Here is a 25,134-nt window from a genome sequence, read left to right as displayed (position 1 = left end):
TCCTCTGCCCCGCACAAAGTCCAAATGCCACAGGACTTTATTTTATTGCATCGATCCCTCAGTCAACCTCCTGATCTCCCCTATCAGACTGGAATGTGTCGTGCTGGCAGGCTCCTAAAGCAAAGAAATGCACATTGCCTATGGCGCGGTGGCACCTCCTGATTTACACCGGGGTCTCAGCTGCCTGGGACTGCCTGGTGTGCCCAGCTGGACAGCCCGGCTCGCCTCTGGCCGGGCACCGCAGGGTCCCCAGGCTTAAGTCACCTACAGGACTCAATGACAAGCCAAGTGACTGTGTTTAATGTTGTTTAAATATCTCAGACCCCTTTTTTGCACTTTTGCTTTGAGTTCCCTCTGAGGTGCCCAAATGCTCTGGGGATGGAAGGTTCCAGGGCCAGCATCCCCATGGAAATAAGTGCCCTTGGGGCAAAGTGAGGAGCGAGGAGGTGAATATATAAATGTATAAGCGCAGAACACATGCCCTCCCGTCCCTCACCCACACCTGGCAATCATTACTAGGACTGAGCCACTCGTGACCTCCAGAAACGGGGCAGAAGGGGGTGAAGCTCCCAGTCATCAGCTCTGGGGCTGCTTTCGAACCCCCACACCCAGACACCGTGGGGATTCAACCTGCCGGGGCAGGACCAGGTGCCAAAATCCTTCTTCCCCCAGCTGCCTCGGGCCAGCTTAGCCCAGCATCCCACCCCATTGTCAAGCCCCTGGTCTCACTTCTGTCTCCATCTGTAGGGTAAATAATTAACCTTGAATCAAAGCTTGGAGCGCGTTCAGCATTCCTCCCCCGCCTCTCCCCTTCTTTTAAATGCCCAGACATAACGAAAGTGAAACACTGCTGGAGTTTCTCCTGGGGAGCAAACAGACAAAGGTGCTGGAGGGCTTGGGCAGGTGGGGACAGGCCTTTTTTTCTTCCATTTCCAACAGCTCTTTTCCAGAGGGCGAAGGAGGATGGAGAGCGGCGCCGTGCCCGTAGGGAGCCCCTCGGCCAGCGCGGACGTTCAGGACAATATTCCAGTGAGCTGAGGTGGGCGAGAGCACCCGGACTTCTTCCCTGTGGCACAGAGCTGCCCTCAATTTCTGTGGATCACGCCTACACTATCCCATCTCGCTGCGGAGAGGATCGGTTCGGTTGGTACCAGGGTGTGTATCCCTTCTCTTGCTTATGGGTTCTCCTCTTATGGTCCTCCTGCCCTGGCTCCCTCCACCGCACAGCTCACCCCTTTGATCATCGCTCCTGCTCTGCTCCAGCCACAGAGCCCCTGTGCAGGGTTTGGGCTAGGGACTCAGCCCCCTTCCTACTGAAATCCCTGGAAAATGGGGTACCCTCCTCTTCCTCCCACCCTCTGTATGGGCTGTGGTGGGGTGAGCTCTTGAGCAAGGCAATGACTGGCTGAATATTCCCCTGAGAAGGTGTGAGGCAGGGGCTGAGCCCCGCTGTGCGGGCAGCTCAGCAAACCCACGAGAAGACGCGGTCCCTGCAGTTTACAGCCTGGGAAATAACCGTGCCCAAGGAAGCGAAACTCTGGCCAAACTCGGCTCGAGGAAGGCTGAGATCTATTTTCAACATGTCTGTTCACTGCAATCATGTCTCTGCTCCTGTGCGCTGGACAGGCCTGAGACCGGCAGTTCCTGGGTGACCTCAAGCAATAGCTGTTTTTAATGATTTAAACTGATCGCTGAGCTGCCTTGAGCCCGCTGTGGGGAAACGTGGCATTTCCCATCCTCAGAGCTCTGCAATGTACAGCGTGCCCGTGAGCGGGCCATGTTAGCTGGTGACCTGGTGAGAGCCCTTTGCAAGGGAGGGAAGGCAAAACCTCTCTTCCCCCTTCCCCAGCACCCAGGCCAGCCCTCAGGGTGGGCAGAGGGGAGCCGATCTGTCTGCAGCAGGGCAGGAGCTGAGCCAGTGCAAGGAATGTGACTACAGACAGGAGCACTGACAGGAGCACTTCTGTTGAAATCTGATGTCTCCTGCAGCATCCCCTGCAGCTCACGCAGGGGCTTGCTTGGCCCTCGAGATACCCATTCTCAGCATGCCGGGCAGCCGCGCGCTGAGGCAGGATGAGTGATGAGAACCTTCACTGCATCGTACAGCCTCCCGCGCCGTAACCATGACGATTCGGAGTGCGGAGACTGCTGTGGGTTTGATGGAAGGGGCTAGAGCAGAGCTCAGCCACCCGCTGGGACCGCTCACCCCTGAGCCACCTTCCAGCAGCGGCAGGGCAGGGCTTGAGCAGGGCAGAAGCAGCAGCACGACCCAAAGTTGCTGTATCCACATCATAAAAAGGCAACACATCAGTGAGGCTCAGGAAGGGTTATCAATCCTACATGTCTGGAAATCCACCTAGAAAAATGGAAAGTAAAACCATACCTTGTTACCAGCCAAATGGTATGTTTACACACGTTTCAGCATCTCTGATGTTTGGCGATTCCTTGATGCTGGACAAATAGGTGCCTCTTGCCTGATTTATGGAGTTAAGTAGAGCTTTCCAAAGCTAAAAGCAGGCCAGCACCTGGTGTCTGTGGGTAGAGAGATTGTTTCAGTAGCTACAGGCTGGAACAACTTGCTCTGTCCTTCTATTAGGCACAGGAAAGGGACTGGCCAGGTTGTCAGTCCAGGACTGACTTTGGAGACACAGTAATACCCTGTTACGAGCGTCTCAACTAATTCTGCTGTTTTATGCATTGCAGTGATTACTGTCAACCTGTTTGGAAAACCCCCTGTTGAAAGACAAGATGAACTGAAATTCGGAGATAGCCCCGAGGAGCGTGACTGAAGAACCAGCCTCTCCAACAAACAGTACAGGGGAGGAAAAGATGGAGGTTGCTTCTGACCTGAGCAGCCCAACTTTGCACAGTAGGGACAGTGGCTTCTTTGAAAGAGGTATTAAAACAATGTTAAGCATCCGGAAATCAAAACGAAATCAGAACAAAGAAAAAGAAAAGGAGGGTACTGGCACTTGGAATGGAAAACGGCTTTCTTTGCGATTCTCTAAGAGCTACGAGGAGAACAAACCCACGATCTGTAATGGTGTGGAGGAGATTGGTGAGAAGCTAGAAGCAGAGCTCATTCAAGGCAAGCCTCTTTCAGGTAAGAAGCAAAGCCACCAGTATAATTTGCTTGGCAGGGTATATGCAACCTTCAGCTAATTTACCCTTTGCAATTCTTGGGCCCAACAGGGATGCTAAAGAATCAGGCATCTCATCACGGGGCAGAGACAACTGTCACCCCTTTGCACAAACTCGTTGGGCTGTTACCTGGCCCAGCTGGGGCAGGTCGCCCGTCACTGAACAGGCTGCTCCGTGGCCTCCACTACGTTAGTTTAACCGTATCCACAACCTACTTACAATCACCACATCAACCTGTTGGCTCACATATCAGCAGTCATATTGCGCGTCATACATAAAAGTCACCAATCTGCTGATCACAGTTTGGGAACTGCTGGTCTGACAGTATCCAGAAGTGCAGTGTGGGCTATTCCTACACTATTGCCTGCAGTGCACTTTTGGACAATTTCTGCTCTTCAGCTCTCAGACTGATGGTCCCCAGATTGCGCTCTGTAGGTTGCTGCAAGGCCTTGAAGGGCAAAAAAGATGGATTGGATGTGATCTGCTTTGGCACTTCCACCTTGGCTCCTAATCCTAGAGACTGCTTTGCAAAGGGACCTCTGCAGATGCTTTTAGCCTCTTACACTGACTTTCTGTCTATTCTTAGAATCACAGAATCATAGAATTGCTGAGGTATGAAGGGACCTTTAAGATCATCAAGTCCAACCATTAACCCACCCTGACAAAACCACTTCTAAACCATGTCCTCAAGTACCACATCTACCCTTTTTTAAACACCTTCAGGGATGGTGAATCCACCACCTCCCTGGGCAGCCTATTCCAATGTTTAATAACCCTTTCAGTGAAAAAAAATTTCCTAATATCCAATCTAAACCGCGTCTGACATAACTTGAACCCATTACCTCTCATCCTATAACTTGTCACCAGGGAGAAGAGGTCAGCTCCCACCTCTCTACAACCTCCTTTCAGGTAGTTGTAGAGAGTGATAAGGTCTCCCCTCAGCCTCCTCTTCTCCAGGCTAAACAACCCCAGTTCCCTCAGTCATTCCTCATAAGACTTGTCCTCCAGAACCCTCACCAGCTTTGTAGCCCTTCTCTGGACACGCTCCAACACCTCAATGTCCTTGTAGTGAGAGGCCCAAAACTGAACACAGTTCAGTTCTTCTCATAACAGCAGTGATTCAAGTATTTGTTTGGTTTGTTTTCCCCAGGCTGGTTATTCTCATGCATTTTGTCAGCATTATACAGATAGGTCTTAGTCAAATTATAATAATTACCTTCAGCATAGCTCTCACCTTTCCCCAAGCATGGGCAGACTGCAATGACTTTGATCGTGGTTTGAGCACTGGTCTCCTCCACCTTCTCAAGGCAGAGGTACCAGGAGATGGGCTGAGGTGAGTCAATGTAGCTTGACCTTTCATCAGCCTAAATTTCTACAAAAAAATTCTTGGTCTACTGCATGTCATGGGGATCAGATAGAAGGGCTGACATCGTCTCACTGCTGTAACTTGCTCTGCTGTGCCATGAAGTTTCTTACTGCTTTGCACTGATTCATTGTGAAGTTGGTAATCTGGATCTGAGCCCGCCTCACAAACTTTGCCAGTCCGTTTACAAAGAGTCATAGATGAGGAGCAACAGGAAACATTACCATAAGCCCTTTTCATCTCCTGCAATAAACAGGCTGAGGAATTGCATGAATAAGGCCCATCCCGTGCCCAATAACTCGCGATTGGCCTAGACTAGAGCAGCTCTGTCAGAAACACATCCCATCCTGAGATAAATATGGCAAGCGATGGAGACTCCACCATGTGCACCATTAAGCTGCATAATGGTTAATTGCCTTTCAATTGTCTTCCTTCAACTACCAGCTGGCTGATCTTGTATTGCTAAATTAAAGATCCATTTAGCACCCAATATCACCTCCCTGAATAATTATCCTAGGTGGTGATTAAATGGTGTTTTCTCACTTTGACAAACAGAACAGAATGTATTCCTTTAGTCTCTCACTGCAAGTACTTGTGCAAACACAGGATTTATATTAATTTATCTAGAAGAGAGGAAGTTAATTGGCACAATCTCCCTCCCCTCTGAGCGCAGAAGAAACTGTAGCTCCATATAGGCACTCAAAGCCCTGTGCATTGTATGCTGCATTAATAGTTGAGTTATTTGATTTATTTCTGCCTTCATACAGATACTTTCACACTGCACAGTTTATTTGGTGCATATGGTTTAAAATCTGTGTGCAGACAAGCCCAAGGGCATAAATTAAGGGTTATGAACCAGTCCTTCATATCTTCTTTGAGTGCTGTCCAATTTTTGTGTATCATTTTTTTTCATCCCAGAAGCAGTGGCCACACATGTCTAAATAATACCTTTTCCTTTTTCCTCTTTAATATTGCCTTATGCCCAGTATCACAGTGGGATCTCCTGTTCAGAGCATCTGTTATGATGCTGGATATGGCAAGAGCTTCCCGGGGCCTCGCAAAAGCTAGCGGTGCTCTTGGATCTCCTCAACACATGGCAAATACTTCTTATATTACTGGCAAGTAGGCAGTGGTTCTTGCACCAGCAAGGCTTTGAAAAAGAAATGGGAAACTCAGTAGACATCAGGCACTTTGGGGGTAACAGTATTTCGTGACTTTCCCCCAGCTCAGCCGACACCAGCCAGTACTGGTAGTGGGTGCCAAAAGCAAAGGAGGTGGGGAAAACCCACGTGAGAACTGAGCACCAGGAGAAAGCACCCACAGGTTTGGATCCTCCTTCAATGCACGCACCTTCCCAAACCGCCCAGGGACAGCAGTGCTCATTGCTTGGAAAACACATGTCACTGGTGAAAGGCAGTGCTTGGCATCTGACTGCAGGTTTATGTACAGGAGGTAAACAGCCAGGTGACCCAACCCTGAACCACACCAGGTGGGTGAACTTCACATACCTGACATGCTTTGGTGTTTCTCCGGTTCCTCCTGCTGGGACACTGGGACCATCGTCCCAGAGACTTTCCTCACTCCTCAGCAAAAGGCTTACTGCAGATTGCAATAACTGCAGAGCTGAGAAGCTGTGGCTTCTGGTCCTCCAGAAGTCCCTCTTTTTGGTTGAGAGGAAGCTGAGGACCACAAGCATTCACAGAACATCTAAATGTCTGGAACAGATAAGAGGGATCTTTCAGAGGCCAATTCCTGTGGTAAGCACAGGCTGGTAAGGATGGCCAGCCACGGATGGGTCAGTATCTTGCTACCTCAGTCCCTGCATCTCAAGGAGTCCTCATAATGCAAATCACCAGTGACAACCTCTGCAGTTTGTGTTAGCTTTTTGCTCAGTCTTCAGAAATGCAGAAGCCAGTTTAGCCATGACATGAGTTAGGGAAGTATCTTAGAAAAACTTGATAATGCACAAAATCAGGACAGGAGGGGAGGCCAGGGTTTGCCCAGGGTTACATCTGAACAGGGAATGTTCCCAAAAATGCATCAGAAGCATCCCCAAGCCACTATCCTGTTCCCCCAGGGCCTTGGTATCTCTGGGGAACATGCTGGGGGGTAGGCTAGGGATAGACCCTCTAGTGAGATGTCTGGCCCGGGAGCTCAGAGGGCCCGAAGGGGTCTGTCCCACTGTGCTCCTTCCCACCCCTCCAGCTGGACCCCTGGGCCTTCCCCTGCCTTCTCAGGCAACATGCTGGAACATCCCCAAGCCAGAGGTGCTGTGGCCAATGCAGCAGCGGAGCTGTGCTGAGCACACTGGTATGCTGGGAAAGGAGGGCATTCCTGCCAAAGGAAATCCTGCTGGGAGGTTATATCACAAACTCTTCCCTCTGCCAGTCCCGTTTCAGCTCCACACTAACAGCAGGGCAGAGCCAGGGGCAGTTTTATGCAGCCTGAGACCCCTGTCCCCCTTCTGTGCAGCCTTGTTAGCCATTGCTTGAGGTTTTCCTGCAGGGCTATAATCACTTTTTTTTGGACATTTCTTACCTCTGAAACCAGCAGTATAGAGATGTGGCTCAATTTGCAGTGATTGCTTTCCTCTCCTGTGTCAAACAGGAGCTGGAGAGATCGGCGGGGGAAGGTCAGTCTAACAGACGCTGTTTGGACCTGGCTACTCAGAGCAGCCCTAAAAGCCTCCCTGTGGGGCATCTTGTCCCATTCCCAACCTGTCAATCACCTAACGCCTGCTTTGTCCCGACCCTTTCCCCCCTTCTTTCTGCAGTAATGGAAATCAATGAACTTATTCAGAAAAGGCAACTTTTGGAAGCATTTGCAAGCATCAAATACTTGGAAGATGAGATTATCGCTGAACGCGATGCTGAGAAATACAAAGATAATCCCCAGGAGTTTGTGAGGAAATCCAAGGACGTGGATTTGCTTTATAACTCCATCACAAACATGATCCAGTCCATTGTGGTGGGAACACTGGAGCATCCCACTGTAGAGGATACCATGCTGAGCTCCCTGGCGACTTTAATTGCCCGTGAAGAAGCAGCTCACCCTGACACAGGCAATGCTGCTGGCCCTGCGTCGGACTTGCTCGGCACACCCAGAAAGTGGAGGGAGGTGTGGAGGGAAGCTGTCGACGAGAGCGCTAGAAAGAGAGTCCAGGGAGTACCCATGGCATCAAAGGAAGAAGATAGTTCTTGGCTTGATCTCCACTTAGATTTGCTCCAGAAACACCTGAAGGAAGATTTACTGAAAATCAAGTTATCAGTAAAAAAGTGCTACCCAGAGGAGTACCAGGTGTGTGACGTGTATGTGGAGGCTTTTCACAAGGCCGTTGCCCCACACTTGCAAGATCTCTCCCAGAGACCACTGGAATTCAACGAGCTGTATGCCTTGCTCGACTGGGTGGCCAACACCTACCGCAGGTAAGATGCTACGCTTGCCACACTGCTTCAGCCTCCTGTGGAGAGCGGCAGGGCCACAGGGTGCCTTGAAAACCCCGAACTATTTTCAGTTTCCTGCAAGAGAGACGCAGTGACTTCTACAGTAGAACCAGATAGCTAATCTATTAATAGGTGGGGACAAAGGTTTGTGGATAAAACACTTGCTGCTTTTCACAGATCTAAATTACCTCGTTTTCCCCTTCCTCTCCCACTCACTGTTCTCACATGCCAGGAAGCTCCTCCTTGCAGCGCTGATAAACCTGCTCGCTTTCTGCAAATATTTTGTAAGGCCCAGCAGCTGCCCGATGACTTTTCCAGGCACAGGGAGGGACCTGTGGGGGAGCCATGCCTTCTTCCTGTTTAATTAAAACTGTGATGCATTTGGAAACAGGCCACGTTACCCCCACATGTTCAGGGGTCAGACTCGTCTCAAGGAGGTACCGAGACATCACCATGTGGAATTAGCCACATGAAAACAAAGGCTCTGGCTCAGACGTGTCCATTACTTGAATGGGAGGTCCATGGTTTTTAGGACCTGTTAAAGCTCCCTGTAACTCAGGGGTAACTAAAATATTCTAGGACCCACATAGACATATCAAACACCATCCTCAGGGCACCCTATGCGTGTGGGAGTAAAGGCAGGAATTCTTCACAACAGTAAAAACGGTGCAGCTGGACATTGCCTCCTTTTACAGGAGACATCTAAGGCACCAGCAGAAGGTCCAGGCATTGTGTGTCCTCAGTTGTTCGCTGGGCTAGACCACAGCCCGTCATTCCAGCACTGAAGAGCTTCTAGACTAAACCCAACAGAAATACGCAATGGTGTGGGAAGGAGGAGAGAGGCAGTATCCACAGGAGATGAGTCTACTAATAAGCACAGAACAGCTATGTCAAAGCAAAATCGTGTCTCCCCCAGTAACCAGCCTCCAGGAATGGCCTGAACCAGATGCCCAAGGATAGGACAAACGCAAACCAACTGACACCCCTCAAACAAACCAAAAAGGGAGTGAAGGCAGGAGTACCAACACAGAGTCAAACAGTGGGCAAAAGTGGACAGGGAGAGGGCAGTGCCAGAGCAGTGCAAGCAGCAGTGACATTTGCCCAGAGCATTCCTAGCCTGGGTAGCTTTTGGCTCAGGGATATTTGGACTGCAGATGGTCTTTGTTTTGAACAGCCCTGAACAGATTTATTCTGTGAACTTGACTAGTTGCTCCTAAAACCTCATTTACGGTGTGGTGACCATGTTGACATATGTGTAGCTCCCTTAGCATCATGGCACAGGTTGAGCAGCTTTATGGCAGGAGTTACACTATGGGAATTACACTCCCATTCATTGCCCCTCTCCCTCACTTGTCTCTGTCGATCTCATCTGGAAGGAAATTCCTGCATGTCCCTGGTCCCTGGGAACCGTGCTGCACCCCAGCATTGCAGGAGAGGGGGGAAGAAATGAGCTTCAGCTTCCAGGTTCTGCACCAAAGAAAAGTGCCCCCATCATATTTCTCTAACTTGCTGTGAAAGAGCTTTTTGAGAGCTTGCAGCCCTTTCGGGTGCTGCTTGCAATCACCTTCCCAGGTTGGGCTGTTTCCATTTGATTTTCCCATTCTGAAAGAACTTCATCCGCTCTTTGGACCCATCCCCCCAAAAAGAAGAAATTGTCTGACCCAAACTCATTATCGATGCTACAATTCAAACAAATGGGGGGAAAAAAAAAAAGAAAGAGAGGAGAATAAGCTCCTCGAGTATAACTTTGAGCCAGTTTTTTCAGTCATAGCAGAGAGTTTGTACTTAAACCTGTGGTTTCCTATTAAACGAGCAGCAGACTCCTGCAGCAGTTGGGCTGTGCAATGCTCCACATGTGCAGATGTACCTCTCCGGGAAATCTGTACCATGACTGTGGGAGCATTGACTCCAGGACACTATCAGCAGGCTGAGCTTTTTTTTCTGCTGAGCAGTCACTCTGCCCCAGCCTGACCTTGTACGGTACAATCCTCACTTGGATCCAAACCTAACCGCGTGCTCGGCGCTGGTTTGACGATGGGAACGCTTTTCGGTGGTCGAACAGGTTGTGTGTAGGGGACATCGCAGCTGTGTTCCTTGCTACCCAGGTGACTGCTTGCAACTTATTCAAGTGCCTGAGCATTTTCTTCTTTCTCCTCTCCACCTTCATCACCCTGAAAGATGCGATGCTTCCATGGTCCGTGGCAGATTGCAGGGGTAGCACATTCAATTGTACAGGCTAGTAACGGGTTTCTCGCCCTGGAGGGAGAAACACAAGCACTGCCTCCCTTTCCCTGCCTCCCCGCTAATCAGCTGGCCTGATTACACTGCAATCCAGAGGGAAGCGAGTGGTGTGTCAGCTGAGCGCGCTTTGTAGTCGGACTCTGTAGCTGCACGTCCACCCACCGCTTCCATCTGCGGAGGAAGCGCGGTGCGGCGATGGCCTGTGTCCCCAGCATGGGAACGCCTTCCAGAGGCTGCCCTGCGCAGAGCGGGACCGGCTCTGCCGCCTCCCCTTGCTAGGGATAGTGCGCAGGGAAAAAGAACAGGCTGACATGAGCTGTGATGTGAGACCGGAGAGGGGCCGGGGAGATGGGCTAACTCCAAAGCAGCACGCTGCTACAGGAATTACCCTGAAAGGCATTTCGCAGGCTTGTAGTCAAATGAATCAGCTTCAGGTTGTTTATTTAAAAAAGTAAATTCTCATAGCGCTTTTCACGTCCAAACAACTCAGAAGTCTTATGATTTCTAAGGTGGGCTGGAACCTTAGATCATTTTGATTTTGAATAATTAGGATTTTGAATAGTGAGGAAAGATTTTCTTGTTAAAGCTTGAAAACAAGCATCACAATTTAAGCTTTAAGTATATTTCTCACGGCTTAATAATTATGTAGCTCATGCCACATGAATATTCCATCGGTTTACTTACACTCCGAGGCAACATAATTTGTTCGTTTGAATCTTTCCAGTGAACTCTTTCTGGGTCACCCTGATCTCAAACCAGAAGTTAAGACAGAAAACCTGTCCCTGCTTTTAACACCGGCTGATTGGGATAAACTGAAGAACGACTACATCGCTTCTGCAAAGGTGAGAGTTTTGACCTTGCCCCCGTGTGCCCCCCAGGAAGGGTGTGGGAGCCCCAGCCTCCCGGGCAGAGGTCTTGGATGGCTGCATCACGGTGCCTCACCCCACCAGGTGCTGAGTCTTGCCAGCACCGCGCAGAACGGCCTTTAATCAAAAGCAAAACATCCTGAACACCAGTTCTGGGACCGAAGCAAGCCATGGGCTTGAACCTGGATGATCGCAGAGCGAAAAGGACTGTACCAGACCCATACAGTACGGCAGAGGCGTACCGAAAGGTCACAGCTGGGCTTCATCAGACTAAAAGCATTGCAAAGTTAGGTGTAAAGACATTTTAGCTGCTACTTTCATGGTGGGTGAGTTTCTCCAGCACATCTGAGGTTTGCCACAGCCACACTACTTTGCGCTTAGGGAGAGGACCTCCCCGTGGTTCAGCTCCTCCTAGAAAACCCATTCTGCAGTTGTCTTTGTGCTGTCCTTGGCTGGGACCCTGTATAAGATTACATGCTTTCCTGGCTCTTTGCTGGGCTCAGACATTTTCTTGCAAGCCATTTCTGGAAACAGGGCACAGCCGAAGGTGAGCTCGAGGTACCCAGCTGAATAGGTATCGCTGCATCATGCTGGTGAAAGATTGTTTTGTTTCACCAGCAGCAAGACTGATTTATCAGCGAGGACTGAACAGTGCTGCCACTTACACAAGTGGCTTTACTGCCAGAAAGGACCGGTTTGATCTTTAACCCTGACCCTGTGCGTTGCACACGCTGGAGGACTTTGCAATCAAGCAGTCAAACAGCTGACACAATAATTCCATGCCAGAACGATTCTCCCTTGATTTGGGAGTACCTTGCCCCCACGCAGCACAGCTCCTGATTTTCCCCAAGTTCCTGGGTAGACTGACGGGGTCTGGAGCGAGACCTTTGACCCTGCTTACCTTCCCGCGCCGCACACGTGAGCCCCACACACGTGCGGACGCAGCAAAACGCCGCGAGCCGCTTTACTCGTGCTTGCTTCGTTATCCTGAGCTGCATGTTTCCTTCCTACGTTTAACATTTAGGGGAAAATCAAAAGCTATTTTGGAAACATCCTGAGACTGGAGGTCACGGAGAAGTGGGAGAAGGAAGTTCATCCAGAAGTGAAGGAAAACCTCTACCACTCCTCGCTCTCCTTTGATATTCAAACGGTATTTAATTAGCTGGGACAAAGTACTGGGGGGGGGGGGGGGCTCTGTGGCTCCAGGGAAACTGGATCATTACCTTCTGGGGTGGAGGTACCGCCTCCTGCGATAGTTTATGTTAGTCACGCACTGGCAGAATACATTAGAGCAGAAAATGCAGTTTATTACAACTTTTAGCTCTCCCGCTTGCCTTCTAGCTGCAAATTAAACCTGCTGTCAATTGTGTCAGCAACATAATAGGCAACTGATTTTAAAGTCTTTAAATCTCTTTGATTAGAAAGAAGAAAGAGAGGAAAAAAAAGGCGGAAAGAAAAGGTTTGTTAGAAAAACCCCTTGGCTGAAAAAGCAACTTTGTCCCGGGGCTGCAGCAGCCACGGAAAGGCCGTAGGCAGTGACAGCCACTCCAATTTAAACAGTATAAAAAACAAAAGCACCAACTAGTTTTAGGGACTATAGGGTAATAAAGCCAGGAGGGGTTTGGATTCATTCTCCTCACTCAAAGGGTTGAGTCATTTCAATTAAATAATACAAAAAAAAAAAAAAAGAGGGAGAGAGAAAGAAAGAAAATCAAAGAGTTTTGCCGGCTGCCGTGACTCATTTTCCATAGAGGAATATTACACGTTGTGTGATCACCGGGAAGGCAGGTCTGAATTGGATTAGCAGATGGGTAGGATGCCTCAGGAAGCGCCAGCGCGGGACTGCAGCCCGCCTCGCTCCTGAGAGGCAGCTGGGATTGTGGGAATGGGAATCAGGGAAGAGCCCCGGTGCGAGCAAGGTTTCGGGGTGATGCCCGACCCTCCGTGCGTGGCTGGTGTCGCTCCTGAGGCGGGGGCTTGTGCGGGCCCCCAGGGACGGTGCTTATAGCCACCCTCAGCATGGGGACACGGGGACAGCTCAGCTCCCCTTGGGCATCGGGTCGGGGACTGATCCACCCCCGCAATTCCCCCCAAAAATAGGAGGATGGCACCAGGGCAGCTCACAGCTCCAGTCAGCGCTGCGTCTAGCTCATGCTCAGAGAGCAGAAGGACACGGAGCCATTGGGGATGAATGATTATGCCACAAATCAGTTTGTGCCCCTTGGCCCGATCTGGATTATTATTTTTAAAACTGCCAGAGAGTAATAAAAACCTCCTGGCAACAAGTCGGCTGTTTCCCCTTTGCTAGGCGAGTCATTTTTATTAACCGAAGCTGCACAAGGTCCTTGCAAAGGAGGTTTCTCCCATGCTTGTCCTGTTCACTGGCGGGTTTTCGTGCCCTTTTCTAGATCATTGGGGAGCACATGAAGATATCTGGAGCGATCAGCAGAAGCCTGGGAACGCAAACGCTTGAGCTGTGCCTGGCAGAGCTGCATGAATTCATACCAAGGTCATCGCCGCTCCGGGCAGCACATTCCTTCCAAATGAGTCCCACATTGGTAAAAAAGCAGGGAAAAGGTCCATGCACTGGGCCAGACGCTGGCACCGAGCAGGCACGGGCCTGCTCCTGGGAGAATTAGAGATCACAATGAGCCCAGTAATGAGGAAGCAGCAAAACAACTTGGAGGGAGTGATAAACAGACCCAGATGGGACTCTTGCGAGTCCCAAAATCTGCGGTCAGAGCTCCAGAAAGGAGCTGCTGACTGAAAAGGGATGGGACCACTGCGATCCGATCCATCCAGGACCTTTGTGGCATTGGATGGCGGTCGCTTGCAGCTGCAGCCATGAGCAAACAGCAGTTATGGGCCTCCAGACCCAGATCCTGCTTGCCCAAAACGCCATCTAGGTCTCCCGGGATGAGTCCTGCTGAGAGGGTTTTCTCTTGCACCCCATGGCTGTGGGCATAGAAATGGATGATGGGACCCTCTCTGTTATGAAAAACATACAGCTAGGCCACCTTCTGAGTCTTTTTAAAACTTACCCAGTGTCCAAAGGACACAGGACCCTGCACCTTTGCTGAAATAATGTTTTTCTGCTGGGTAGTCCCCAAGTTATGGCCTCAGATTTTACCCCCTGCGATGTGCTTCGGGGATGCTGCAGGGAAGGTTTTTGGCTCGCAGAGCGTCCCAGCACAGCGACATGCTGTCCAACTCCAGTGGTTGCGCTGTGTTTTGGGGGGGTTCACAGCCACTTGCCAGAGCAGGAATCTGCGGAGGAGAAAGGCTATTCGGTATGAATCAACTCTGAGCGAGACTAAAAATAATTTCACGTTAACCTTTGAATTTTCCCACCTCCAGCAGGCGCTGAGTGGGGAGTTTGCTAATTGACGTTTTGCAGGAGGGAGGGTGGGGAGCCTGAGTGCTGCTTTGTCCGATGGTGAACCCGGGGCACGGCAGGTGTCCAAAGTGCACCAAAGGCTTTCCCTTCTAAACCCCCATCTCCAACAGCCCAGCCATCTACGCTGGTCTCCCATACCCTAAGCGAGCAGGGTAGTTCAAACCAGCTATTTGGCTTTGAAGTCTGCCTGGGTTTTTGAGGAGAAACACAGTACTGATTTTCCATTCTTTCTTTTTTTTTTTTTTCCCTCTCCTTTTTTCCCTTTTTTCTCTTTTTTTCCTTTTTTTTCTTTTTTCTTTGTTCTCTTTTTAAAATTTTTTTTCTTTTTTTTTTTTTAAACAAAATTGGTGTAATATGCAATCCAGGGCAGCAAGGGCGCCCAGACGAAAGGATTACTGAAACTTAAGCTTTTTCTTAAACAAACCTGAGATGCAAGCAGCTGAGGCCGGCCCAAGCAGGTCCCTTTACCCTGACAAAGAATGGGACCACCAGGCAAAGCCTGCCTGAGCATGCAGCCTCCTGCCAGCGGTGCGGACCTGGCTGTAAAACAGCTGTCAAAACCATAAAAGCTGTGCTACGCAGAAAGCAGTTACCTAACCTGCCACGCTGAGGTTGGGGAGGAGGGGGAAATGTAGGTGTGATGCCCTGTTCCTATTCACCTGCTGTTGTAAAACCAGCCCTGAGGTAAATCCTTTCTTTGCGGGCTTAAAAAGGCGTGTATTATACTGCCCCAAAAGCCAGAGAAATGAAGTGCCAGAGTGATGAGCCTGAGTACCACGGCCACAATTAATCCCTCGGCGCGAAGAAAACTCAGAGATTTGGTGTGCTGAGATCCCTGGCATCTCTCCAAAAGTGCTGCATACCCACTCAGGCGTACCCTAAACCCATAATTATCTGCCATCTATTCCCCTCCAATGCATACACATGTTATGACAGTCAGAAAAAACATGTCCGCATACAGAGGGGACGGGTTGGACCAGCCACCAGTGTCTCCTGACATCGCTGTGGACACAGAAAATGAGCCTGCCTTGGTCCCCCCTGCCATTACTGTTACTGACATGTCTTCTCCCGCAGGTTCGGGGAACAGTTCGTGGAGTGGAGCACTGCCCAGGACAGCCCCATCTTTGCACCCTATTTTGCTGCCTACATCAACAGCTTCCACGACCTGGTGTAAGTCCGCTCCCCCCGCGCCGAGCTGCTGCGTCGCTGGGGTCTGAGAGGGTGGCAATGTCCAGAACGGAACGACCAAGGTCTCCTGCGGGTGCCCTGTGGGGTGCTCAGCCTCCAGCCCTTCCTCACCTCCCGGGGGGGGGGGGGGGGGATGTTCCCCAAGGGATGCAGGTAAAAGTCACTTCAGTGGAGCAAAAGGGTGAAGAGACAGAGGTGGGGATGAATGCAGTGCAGGGATGGATCCGATGCTTTGGTGAAAGCTTTAAACTCATTTTCAGCCTGCCTCTTTCAACCTCAGAGGAGGGGTTTTTTTCGGTTTTTGTTCTGGAGCTTGGCAGAATAAACCCAGCAACACGGTCTGACAGCTGCTTTTGGCACTGGGCTGGAGGAAACTCTGTGAAAGCACTCCTGCAAATAAACCCCTGCCATGGCTGCTGGCAGCAGGAACTGCCAGGGCTTTCAATGCGTTAAGAATCAGTTATTTAAAGCCATGCATTAAAAAGGCCTCTGATAAACAGGTATGCCCACCAGCTCTGACTATTAAAAAGTACTTTCAGGAGAGAGGTGCTCTGCCCATAAGTAGGACGGTGCCAGTTACTGTGTGTCCCACGATCTGGTCCGTCAGCCCAGTGCTGTGGGATGTGGTGACCCTGCGCTTCCCACCCCGCAGCTGCCTGCACGGCCACCGCAGCCCTCCGGTGACGGTGCCGCGGGGAACCGGGGCTGTTCGTATGGCACCTGCCCCGGGGGGATGGTCTGCAGCCACGCAGGGACACGGCCCACCGAGGCCTGGGGGCTCTTCAGCATCTGGGGTCATCTCTGCCATGCAGATGTGGCGCTTCGGAGGCCAACCCAGCCAGCTGACACGCAGCTAACACCTGGGCTCTGGCCACCGAGAAGCTTGGGTTGTTATCTCCATCCCATGCTGTTTCATCGCTGCCCGGCACTGCCTGTGGCGGGGACGTTATATGCCAAATATTCTTCGGGAGATGCAGAGGACTGCGTGTTGCGGTGTCTCACAGGAGCGAACGGCTCCAGCCGCAGTGAGCACTACCGTCGGGAAGTCTCTAGATGGCACGGTCTCTCCAGCAATGCTAACCTCGCCGAGGAGACGGCTTTCTCTCCCTCCTCCTAGCCCTGCAAACAATTGCTCTCTCCCCTTCCTTGCTGGGGACTGGAGAGGTGGTGAAGGGAGAAGCCAGCCCTGGGCAGGGAGCTGGCAGGTGTTCGGGTGGTGGATTGGCCCCGCTGGGTTTATTCCTCTGTGGAGGTAAATATTTGTCCGGCTGAGGTGGTGAGTTGCTGGGCAGAGGTGGGTGCCCTGACAGAGTGGTTTTGTGGGCGCTAGGCGCAGACTTCAGGTGTTCAGCAGGAGTTATGGACCTGAGCCCCGGCCTGGGGTGACAGGGTTGCTCTTGGGTGTTTTGTAGTCCGACTTGGGCATCCTCAGACATACAAACTAGCTACCAAGCAGCAATAGGAACCCGTCGTGCCCTGTGGTCACAGCAGTGGATGTGGCATGTCCAGGGATGCTTGGGGCCCACCAGCATTTTGGTGGTGCTGCCTCAGTTCCCCCCAGAGCATGTTACAGCAGGGCAGGGATGGAAAGTGAGAAGAAAGCCAGGAGCTTGCAATACCCTCAAAGCCCACACGCTGCTGGGGATTTCATTAACCTCTCAGAAGTTGTGTTCTCTTTCTCGTTGGCATGAAACCTTGCAGAAGTACACACTGTCCCTTGGAAACTCCACAGGTTTCCACCTCCGTAGTTCACCGTCTCAGCTTCTGCTAATAGATGCTGCAAGGAGTGAGTCAGCAGCGCTCTGGGGGACACAGGGTCCGCAGCTTTCCCTTCTCTGGGCTTTATTATTTACTTCTCTCTCAGCCTGTAAGCCCCTCAGTGCTCTCTCAGGTACCTGGAGATCATTTAGCAGAAGTGTTGCTCAAGTGAAAAAGTAACCAACCTACGCAACTGCTTCGCATGGTTGAACTGTCCCACCTGAAGAGGAAATAGGTGGTTTTTTAAGCACAGTTACTCAGCAGTGATTAATTTTTGGTATATGGATTGTGCAAAAAGAGTCATTACTTTTACCCATTAAGTGTTTCCAAGAGGAAGTGCTAGATACACAAATTTATTTAAAAATAATGCCCAATATGCCAATATGCTGGATAAAATGCTTAGGGCAGTGTAATAGTTTACATTTTAACATTAACCCACTGGTGGTGTCTCTCTCTCTCTAGGTCAGGGTTAGAAACAGCGTTTAAAGTCAACGCTGAGGAAATGCAGAAGATTTTGGCAGATCTGACAAGGAACTTCACAAGTATTTTTCTAAATAAATTAAGAACAAAAGCACAGGTAAGAGGATCTTGGTCACACTATTTCCTAAAAATAAGGGGTATGTGCAGGACCACTGCAGCAGCTGAGGATCATTGCCCTTCCCTTGTCTCACCAACTAGACCTCGTTTTGCAGCGCATGACATTATGGTCCTTCCGAAATGTATCGTGCCTAACATTTGTAGAAATCCTCCTTAACCGAAAGCGACACTTTCAGCGTCCTGGGGTTTTTTCCACTATGAACAATGATACATTTGTCAAGCTGTGTACTTTAGTACAATGGCAACCAAAAGAAAAGGGTATTTAGTGGCTTCCAGCATCTCAGCCAAAGCTGTGGGGGAAACTTCACCCATAGTGAAGCCCGGTGAAGTCAGCAGGACAGCACCAATGGGACGTTTTTCCTTCTATCAAAACATATGGATTTTTCAAGACTTTTATTTACTCTTACTTATTCATAGATCTCCCATCACAGTCCGGTATCAACCTCTTCAGACAGGACAGAATTCATTCTGGTAGAGGTGATTTTTCCATGCTGTTTCCATGGTGAAGGAAGACCGATTCTTTCATTGTGAGGATGCTAAAGCTCTGTTATCGGCTGATAAAGCGCTGGTATCAGCTTAACTTGTGTTAAGAGGACTGAAAGGCAATGTGCTGCTATGCAGTTTGTGCTTCCCAGGTGCTATAGATGGGGCTTTCTGATCTCAGCTGGCCGAGGGTCCACTGGCTCTAGCTGGTGTAACACAAGAGATGGGGAAAATGAAGCCTTTGGTCCCACCTCTTTTCTCTCATCCTAATTCACTTTCTAAATTACCGAGCGTGACTTTCAGAAGCAAAGACAGTCACACAACCGCTCCAATCTAAGCCAAGCCCGCCTGGCCAAGGGGACTTTCCAGTGACTGCAGAGTTTGTCTCGGAGCCTAAGGGGCAGGCGAGGAAGGAATCAAGCCAAGGCGTTGAGCAAGAGAGCTGAACTGCCCTGAGAAATGAAAGCAGCCAAGACAAAACATTTCTAAACAGCCCTCCAGCAGGCTGGGAGCACAGCAGGAGGGCACAAGGGGGGGAAATAATTGGGAAGGAGATTGCCAGGAGTCTCAAGACAGAGATCCCGAGAGCTAAGAGGAGAAAAGCACAAAGAGGATGTGCCAGAGAAGGGATATTTTTAATTTGGCCCCTGGGGGAGTCTCTTCCAGGTGTCACCAGAAACCTTTAGCAGATATTGCTGTGTTTCTATGTGGAGGCACATTACTTCTAGGGACCTGGCAAGGGAAATAGCCCGCTGGGGACACTTGGTCAGAGCACCCAGGGCAGATGGGGAACAGTGCCATCACTCCCACATCATCACTGACCATGAGGTACCAAGTTGAGGATGCTCCCAGCTGCTATTCTCCCACTGCCACATCAGGGCAGTGAGCAGAAGGGAAATCCCAGTGAGACTTTGTGCAGACACGTGGGTCTGGCAGGGAGTACAGACAGCCCCCTGCAAGTGCTGTGAGCAAGAGCAGCTTGATTTTGTTGTGGAAAAGGCTGGAGGGGTGGTCAATTACTGGGCTTATTTCTAACAGATTCACTACCAAGTGACTTGTCATATCCATAGCTGATACAAACCCATGTAACATTAGCATACATGGTTGCACGCCACAGCCTCTTCTAGCCACGCCTGAGTTTCGTCTGATTAATATTCACATCTTTTTCTTCATCCATACAGTAGGGATACAAATACATTTACTTAAAGAAATACAGTCGGTGCTTTAGAAGGTGGCACAGAGCAAGGAAATGAGGTGTCCCAAGTGAGCCTTTAATGTCAAAGCATCTCCTGCTCGGGGAGTGATGCTTCTCCTGTCTGCCCTGGGGTCCCTACCCAGAAAGAGGAGACATGGGTCTGAATTCCCTAGGGCAGAGAGAGAAATCCAGCCTGCTCCGTGCTCCTGCTGCCGAACTCCTGGTGTGTCTTCACGCAGAGTGGGTGCGCTGTCAGTGCTCTGTGCTTTTCGGTTCAAGCCCCCCGAGGAGGCATACAGCTGCGTGCCTTTGGCTAGTGCATCAGCTAGTCTGAATATAACCAGTGTCATCAGTGAGTTGGTCTTTTTTCAGCCACTCTTTAAGAAAATCCTGACCAAGGACTGGATTTTGGGGACAGAAAGGCCGGACTCCCTGGCATCAGTGATCTCGCAGTTCTCCAAACACCTGCAGCACATGAGGGAGCCCATGGGGCAGGTAGGCAGATGGTCCCGCGCCTGGGCACAGTGACACTGGGGGGATCATGCTGTCATTTGCAGGCTGTGGTGTGACCTGCAGACTCCTCTCCGGTGGTGGGGGCTGTTTATAACCATGGGGACTGCTGATGGGGGGGAGTTCAGCTATTACCATACTTCCACGTGAGAATAAGCAACATCTTTCCTTTCTGTAGTTTAAATATGAAAAACGATTCCTTTAAAGAGGAACAAAAAGCTTTGGTGAACATTACCACTGAACATTATAATTCCATGAGTCGCAGGCTTATACGCTCCTTTCACATCTGTGCCGTTGTGAAATAAATGAGTAGGTGACAACAGCTCTATATTTAAAATCTGCAAGAACCAACAAAAGCTACTTTGAAAACAATCCTAAATATCCCCCTTTGCTACTGAGGAGCCACCGGCTCCCTTCAGCAAAGCTGGCCCGGGCAGCGTGTGCTGGCCGGTCCACTGCCTTAGTGCATCCCCTCTATGCCCTCGGCTGCCGCTAAAGACCCCAGAGCTTCGCCTGCCCGCTCTCACTGCTGTGGCCGTGCCTGAGAACCACAGAAAAACCACGAGGTTTGCTTTTTTTAACCAGGAGCTTCTATGTAACATTCATAAGTACGCAGTGAAGGAATACATAACGCAGGTCCTCAAACCCAGATGGAAAATGAACAAGGAGACACGGCAGCAAGTGAGTGAAAAGATGAACCAGGAAGCCAGAATCCTTAATAATACGCTCATCGATCAGGTATGTGAGTTCCCTCCTGGCATTCCTGGGTTGTCCCATTCCCAGAGGCGCGATGTTCCTGCTTGGCTTCCCGGGGAATGAGGTGGCAGGTTTTCAAGGAGAGCAAGCCTCGAGAAATGTTAAAGTGCTTAAAAGAGAGCGAGGAAGGTGGTCACTGCAGGTTAATGGCGTGGACTTTCAGCCCAGTGGCTACCCTGCAGTAGCGGCTCGTGCGTGCTCAGCTGGCAGCTCGCTGAACGCAGCGCCGGGTGTTTTATCACACCCCCCGGCCCGCGGGCGCTTTGCGTAGGGTGGGTCACATGCTGTAGGGTCAAGCTCGTCCTGTGGCAGCTCGGTCCTGGTTCTGTTCCCTTAGGCCATGGGATGCATCTTGTCTCTGAAGGATCCCTGCCCTGGGTACAGTTCGTGGAGATGAGTCGGGCAAGAGGGTCCGTCTGGGCACACAGTCTGCATACAGGAGGGTGATGGGGAGAAAACTGCAGCTGTTTGCGGGTCTTGTGGCTAGGCAACATCCGTCTGGGATTTTCAAGGAAGCCAAAATTGAATTTATTGGATTTTGTGGAAAGTCAGGTGTGTGGGGCACTGAGCCCCACCGGGGCGGTTCCTTGGCTGAGGAAGATCCCTCTCAGCAGTGAGGGACACAAAACTATGAGGCATTGGCGGGGGCGGGAAGTCTCTGGCATCCAACGCTGTGCTGGACCACAGCCGCAACGCCCTGCTCAGGGTCTGGCTCCCCGGGGTGCTCGTGGGCATCGGGGAGTGCAGAGTCGGGCCCCGGCGGAGCTCCCGGGGGTGCTTTTGCCATCGCCACCCAGTGCTGCCTCGGCCACCACCCGGCTGCCCCCCCGGCAGCACCCTGCCTGCCCGAGGGCAGCCTGTCCTGCCTGCAGCAGGGCTGTCCCACACCCGTAAAAGCGACCCGCTGCCGTGCTCTGCCCTGCAGGTAAAAAACATTTTGGCAGACGCTGCGCTTCCCCCTGACGTCCTCGTACTATCTCCTCGTTCGCAGGGCTCTGACGCCAACTGGCTCCTTCCTGCCATACACCACATCGCCAATATCATTGGGGAGAAGAAAAAAGACAAGATCAAGGAGTACGTCAAGGAGCTGTGTCAGGACTATCCAGACATCAGGTACGTGAAACAGTAGATGCCAGAACTACTGGGCTACATCCCAGACAGTGCCAGCTCCTCCTGTGCCTTGGCCAAGCTCTTCAGCTTCTCTCCTCTGCTGGTAGCCACACGTTAGAGGTCAAGGTGCCAGCAACAGGGTGAATCCCACCTTAGTTTTCCTTCTTTATGGCTGTATCTTTTCTCTTTTTTTCCCCTGGCTGCTGGATCTTATAATGCACACAAGTTACCTCAAAAGTCTTTTCAGTAGAGAATAGAATAGAGTAGAATAGAGTAGACTAGACTAGACTAGACTAGAACAGAATAATTTCAGTTGGAAAAAGCATACAACAATCATCTAGTCCAACTTCCTGACCACTTTAGGGCTGACCAAAAGTTAAAGCATGTTATTAAAGGCATTGTCCAAATGCCTCTTAAACGCTGGCAGGCTTGGAGCATTGACCACCTCTCCAGGAAGCCTGTTCCAGTGTTGGACCACCCTCTCGGTAAAGAAACGCTTCCTAATGCTAAGTCTAAAGCTCCCCTGATGCAGCTTTGAGCAATTACCATGTGTTCTATCACTGGATACCATTTTATTGCTCCAAATGAACCTTGTTTCGCTGTAAAGCTCCAGGTTGCCCTTCCAGTTCATCACCAGTGTTAGCCCAGCTTGCCAATTTGCAGGCTCCAACTTCGGAGCAAATACTTTGTCTCCTGTTCCCAGGCTCAGACCTCAAAGAGCAGCAGACATTGACACGGTTCAGCTGCAGTTTCTGAAAGGGCCTCAACGCAACCACTATATTTTGGAATAAGTTACAAATTCTTTCTTTTGTACTTTCCATTTGCTGTTCCAAAGCAGCATCTGCAAAATTTAAGGCTACTGGAAAAGTAAACAAACAAAGTGACTAGCTCTGCGCATGGCTAAGCAGCTGCATATCAGAAGTTACCTCCTCCTGTAGACCTCTTCTACCAACCATTGAGAAGGAATATCCGTGGCACAGCTTGCAAAAAAAATTCTATTTCATCAGAGTCATTTCAGAAAAAGACCAAAGGTTTTTGCACTGGGTTACACAGTTCCTGCTGGATAACACTTAACAGAATCAAAATAAACCATAAATTTAACAAATTGCTCAGAACACTGAAGTGTACCCTCAAATATTCAGAAAATAATTACATTAAATATACTTTCCTCTCCCCAAAACTACGGCTCAAAATTTTTCATAAGTATATTTAACTTGAGTGGGTCGGATACACTTCAGGCTTATCTGTGTGGGGAAATTCAAGACATGAACTTGAAAAGGAATAATTGTTCCTGAGTAATTTCCTAGGTGAACACACCTATCCTACAAAAAAAAAAAAAAAAAAAAAACAAACAACAAAACCACCTTAATCCCAGTGTCCAGGCTAAGCTGACGAAGGAGGCAGTGCCTGTTCTGGGAAGGATGGGGGAGATAAATGACGGCTAGTCAGGCTTAGCTATTTGAAAACATTTTTCCAGGCAGAAAAGCCATTTACAAGGCTGTGATTTGTGGTGCTTTTTCATCATTAGCCTTAGACCCAAGCCAGGTTTTAAGGCTCGTCCTCTTGGTTGATCTATTTCCTGGCTTTCCATTATTGAGTAATATTATTTTAAACAATTAAGTTTGGAAAATGAGGCGGAACCTGCTGAACCTGCATTGCTTCCTGTTCAGGTCTCTGTTAATTCTTCCCCTGAGCTCTTGGAGACGTTGCTGAATTTGTATATACTGATATTACTGGAACAGGATATGTTTCCAAGTTGGCTTTCCTAGCTCTAATCTAATTAGTGCCTGTCAGCTTCCTAAATATTAGCACTTCCATTACTCAACTCAAAATAATCATTAAATAAAAGGTCTGCAGCCTCTCAGGAAAACTTGCAAAAGACGTCACCCCTGTGTGGAGACGGAGGAGGAAATTCCCCAGAGCACCGGCAGCAGGAGGGTGTCCCACCAGCACAGGGCGGTAGGAGCTGATGCTCACAGGCTCGGTACCTCCGGAGGCTGCAGACCCCCGTCCTGGTGGCTCCTCCAGCGCAGTGAGGGGACGTTCCCTGATGCTTTGCCATAGCCTAGCTTAGTCTCCAGCATGGTGGTTGGTTGCTTTACCTCCGGTCTGGTTTTGCTCGCTAGGACTGAGAGAGGTCTTGTTTTTTTTCTGCAGGAAGGAGCATGTCCTGGCGGTCCTCGCGGTCCGGGGGCTGAGGCGCACCAGGAGTGGGATGATTTTTCACCAAGGCTACCATGTGCTGGAGAGTCCTGATGGTGGGGAGGGCAGCACACTCTTCGCTGAAATTGATGCCCCAGTGGTCATCAGCTGCTTCTAAAACGGAACCAAAACATCAGTCAGAACCCCCCCTCCTCCTACGCTGCTTCTATGGCATGATCCAAAATCTGCTATCCCACCTCACTCCTCTGCAAACGCAACTTTTTGACTGCTGTGGGAAAAGGAGTAGTTTTCTGAACTTGCTACCCCAAGTTCCAAAACCCAAGGCAACAGACACGCCAAGACACTGACCTCCTGCAAGAGCTCCTGGGCAGCAGCTCCGGCCCAGGCACTGTGTCCACCCTGGGTTCCATACGGATTTTATTGCTAGGAAGCTGCTCCGTTGTTTGGTCCAAGAGTGAGTCTCATCTCAGAGAACAGAAAAAAACCAAAAGGAGTTCTCTCAGAGCTATATTAAGGCTTGGACTGTGTGTTGCATAATTATACAGCAGCAGAGCAAGAGGCCCCTTCATAATTAGTGCCCCTGAGCAACCAAGGCGCAGAGCTTGGTCAGGAATGTGGTAGCACCCAAGTCTTATTTCCCCTCTATGAACAAGCTGGCTGAGCTGGGTGACACAAGGTCAGTGACGTTGTGACCTGATGCCACAAACCACTGCCCACCTGAGGACGAAAACCTTGGAGGGTAACCAAACCCCACAGCTGGGACACGCAGCACATGGACCACTCTGCACTCCACGATGAACCCCGTGGCCCTTCTGGTGTTTCAGCAGATTTCCCTCACTCGTGGGCTGCCTTGCAAAACTCCTGTTGGACCAAAGACCCGTTCATGCCATCACAGCCTCTCTGTGTGGGCAGACATGCCTGGA

The 25,134-nt window shown here is 50.3% G+C and overlaps 1 protein-coding gene across 1 annotated transcript; it reads left to right on the top strand.

Moving 5' to 3' along the window:
- Positions 1-2,123: 2,123 nt before the first annotated feature.
- On the top strand, positions 2,124-24,368 carry EXOC3L4 (exocyst complex component 3 like 4; the record flags this gene model as incomplete). The annotated part of the gene is made up of 12 exons (XM_082485782.1): positions 2,124-2,310; positions 2,771-3,103; positions 7,278-7,929; positions 10,913-11,030; positions 12,079-12,204; positions 13,463-13,563; positions 15,526-15,621; positions 17,860-17,974; positions 20,045-20,167; positions 20,768-20,920; positions 21,930-22,051; positions 24,206-24,368. The coding sequence occupies 12 exons, from the start codon at positions 2,124-2,126 to the stop codon at positions 24,366-24,368; spliced, it is 2,289 nt and encodes a 762-aa protein (XP_082341908.1).
- Between the last annotated feature and the right edge of the window lie 766 nt (positions 24,369-25,134).

Source organism: Vanellus vanellus, assembly GCF_965231255.1.
Source record: "Vanellus vanellus genome assembly, chromosome: 6".
In the NCBI taxonomy this organism is placed as follows: domain Eukaryota; kingdom Metazoa; phylum Chordata; class Aves; order Charadriiformes; family Charadriidae; genus Vanellus; species Vanellus vanellus.
Note: the sequence above shows the minus strand (reverse complement) of the source record. Positions and strands in the feature narration are given on the sequence as shown.